General features: G+C 45.5%; 1 protein-coding gene across 1 annotated transcript in view; it reads right to left on the bottom strand.

The window, feature by feature from the left end:
* Window positions 1-3320, bottom strand: part of GRSF1 (G-rich RNA sequence binding factor 1) — a 22454-nt gene that overhangs the window by 9743 nt on the left and 9391 nt on the right. The window contains exons 2-4 of the mRNA XM_015823830.1: window positions 2794-2947; window positions 788-943; window positions 114-257 (exon numbers count right to left, since the gene is read on the bottom strand). Of these exons, the coding sequence (XP_015679316.1) occupies window positions 114-257; window positions 788-943; window positions 2794-2947 (454 nt within the window). The remainder of the gene's footprint in view (window positions 1-113; window positions 258-787; window positions 944-2793; window positions 2948-3320) is intronic.

Genomic DNA, 3320 nt, shown 5'->3' with positions numbered 1-3320 from the left:
GAGAGAGGGAGGGGGAGAGAGGGAGGGGAGGGAGAGAGTGAGATGGGGAGAGGGAGGGAGGGGGAGGAAGAGAGAGAGGGAGGGGGAGAGGGAGAGAGGGAGAGAGATCTCACCTGAAAAGAACTCCGTTATATCTACTTCCGTGCAACGGTAGGGCAGACCACGTAATCGTACCACCCCATCATTGTTTACAGGCGCCGAACGGAATTTCAGGCTCCTCATTAGGGCGTCAACATCCTTATTATGTATTTCAAAAACTGTTGGGAAGAGAAGCACAATCTATATAAATAAAAATGTAAATGTTTGTTTGTTCAAAATCTTAAATCTACGAAAGTTCTTCACCGATTGCTTTGAAATTTTGACACAACGTTGCATTCGAATACGCGCCTGTTTTTATATACCTACTATTATATAGATGTCACACCTGTGACAGGTAAAAAATGTTTTTGAAAAACAGCGCCATCTGTTGGACGTAAAAGCAACACACGCTACGATTTTATGATTCCATTTCAATGTTTCCGATTGCATTGTTAAATTGAATTTTCATAGATTTCAATTTATTTTCATTTTGATTGTGTATTGTATACCCACAAGCATTGTGAAATTAAACATATTACAAAGGTGCGCTTTCTCTTTTCTTTCTTTTCCATTTAACCAGACTGAGCCACAGCAATGTGTGGCCGGGTACAGCTAGTCATAAATAAAAGGGGAAAAAATGGCGAATTTATTTAAAAATGTGTAGCGAACAGGCAAAGGGGGTTTTTTTGGACTGTTTCGCCAGAAGTACCTTCCACGTAGCGCTGGCCCAGGTACTTCCGGTGTTTGTTCAAGGCGTTCATCACATCCTGTTCCGACTCAAGTTCAACGATCGCATCTCCTCTGCGCTTGCCGTCTCGGTACAGGAGGAAATGGATCCCTTCCAGGCCGTTTCGGATCTTGCTCCCTAGAAAGTCAGCGAGTCGGTGAATGATGACACAAGACAACTTTCTCCCTCCCACACACACAAACACACAGGATGAATAAACTGGAATGTATTTGGATGTTTTGCATTTGATGTTCCCCAACCCTCTTTCAAAACTTCTGTAATCTCTCAATATCTCAAGAGCCAGCTTGATTTTAGTGCAGGGGTCTTCAAACTTGGCCCTTTTATGACTTGTGGACTTCAACTCCCAGAATTCCTCAGCCAGGCACTCGTGCCTGGCTGAGGAATTCTGGGAGTTGAAGTCCACAAGTCATAAAAGGGCCAAGTTTGAAGACCCTTGGTCTAGTGATTAAGGCACCAGGGCTAGAAACTGAGAGACTCTGAGTTCTAATCCCACTCATGAATGCCAGCTGGATGACACTGGGCCAATCACCAGGAGACAGTGAGTTCTAGTCCCACCTGAGCCATGAAAACCAGCTGGGTGACCTTGGCCACTCTTCCTTCAGGCCAACTCACCTCACAGGGTTGTTGTGAGAAAAATAGGAGGAGCAAGGTGTATTGGATACGTTAGCTGGCTTGAAGTATTTGTAAAAATAAAGGTGGAATATAAACAAATATCACAGGGTAACATTCCCTATTTTTAGTCAAAACATGTTATTTAATTTTTTGTTAAAATGCATTTGGTGTGGGTCTAGTAGAAACACATTCATTCATTCATTTTAGGTAATTAATTTCAGCCTCTTATCCGTGGAACAACCTCACATTCAACCATCTCTAAAATTGCAAAAATATGTTGAGGGATACTTTTTATAATATTATCACTCTCTGCTTGCAACTGTAGCTTTTTAATAAAATAAATAAATAAATAAATAAATAAACAAACAAACAAACAAACAAGCAAACAAACAAACAAACAAACAAGTCCTTTTAATCTTGGTTATAGCCTTTGCTTTTTCCAGGGTGCCCCCTTCTTAAATTTCCCACCAATAACTATTGGGAAACTCCCAGTCAAACAGGGAGGAGGGGTCAAGCGGGGAAGTAGCATAAACCTGATGCCTCCGAAGTTCCATGAAACCTTATCTGATTGTTCCCAACGGAAGGCAAGCAGTCTGAGGAGATATTTGCAATATAGGCAGAACACAATAACACAATAACGTGGCTGACCTGGGCCTTTCATGAAGGGATCCGGCTGCTTGCACCTGGCAAGAACCCAGGGATTCCCTAGTGCAGTGGTGGCGAACCTATGGCACGGGTGCCAGAGGCGGCACTTGGAGTCCTCTCTGTGGGCACACATGCCGTTGCCCCAGCCTTGCCTCCCCCTGTGACCCCCTCCTCTCCAGCAGCCCCCCTGAAGGAGAGTCGCCCTCGAGGGTGGCCCACACGGAGCAGCGCAGCCAAGGAAATGGCAGCCAGACAGCGTAGACAAGACTCTGCCCTCACGCCCCATCATGCACAGTTGATGCTGCGGGGCGCGGGCAGAGGGTGTGGCCGCCATAGCGCTGCTGGGCTGCCTGGGCGATCTGCGGCGGGCCCTGGAGGCGGTGAGTGGTCCTGTGGGCAGGCGGGGTGGGGGATGGGGGGCAGAGCCGGGGCGGAGCAGGGGGGGGAGAGCGGGGACGGGGCCAGTTTTTGGGCACTCGATCTCTAAAAGGTTTGCCATCACTGCTCTAGTGGTCTCCTTCCAAATACTAACCAGGTCCAATTCTCTTTTAACTTTCCATGGCCAGCCCAAAACATTCGTCAGCTGTGACTTCACAAAATATACCTTGAACACCACAAAATATACGTGAAGCATAACACGATGTGTTTCATGCCAAGAGGTGGTGTCCTGGAATGGCTGCCCATTGGGCTAATCAGGACAGTGAAGTTACCTGAAAAAAAGTTGAGAACATCTTCCTCAGTGCAGTCATACGGCAGGCCCTGGGCCCGAATCAGATGCACTTCCTTCTCCCCGTCTGTTTCTTCTGCGGTGATTTCGTATTCTGGGGGAAAGTGATAGCCCTCTTGATAAGACGACTCGGGATCCTGCGAAGAGGGACAGGAATTTTTTAAATCTTGTGGCCGTATTTTGGGGACTGACAAGATAATACAGATCCTCCGGAAGCTGCAGAAACTGAAAAGTAAATAAGTCTTAATATTAAAATTTTAGAAAGGCTAACATTTAGAAATGTTGAGGCATTTCACAGAAATTTAATATTCTCACACGACATCTTGAAAAATCTCAGGGATATCCAAAAGGACAGGTTCTGCTGACTTCCTAGTAATAGTGATCATTATTAGCAGTCAATTAATCACAAAGACGCACAATGAATCCTAGTCAGCACTATAATTTTGGCCACTACTGCTGCATATGAATCCAAGATGACAGAAACCTAAGGATGGATGCTAAAAACCAGAA

This window comes from Protobothrops mucrosquamatus, unplaced genomic scaffold (assembly GCF_001527695.2).
Source record: "Protobothrops mucrosquamatus isolate PMUCROS unplaced genomic scaffold, P.Mucros_1.0 scaffold2007, whole genome shotgun sequence".
NCBI classification, from domain to species: domain Eukaryota; kingdom Metazoa; phylum Chordata; class Lepidosauria; order Squamata; family Viperidae; genus Protobothrops; species Protobothrops mucrosquamatus.
The sequence above is the reverse complement of the archived record's forward strand: the minus strand, read 5'-3'. Positions and strand labels throughout refer to the sequence as shown.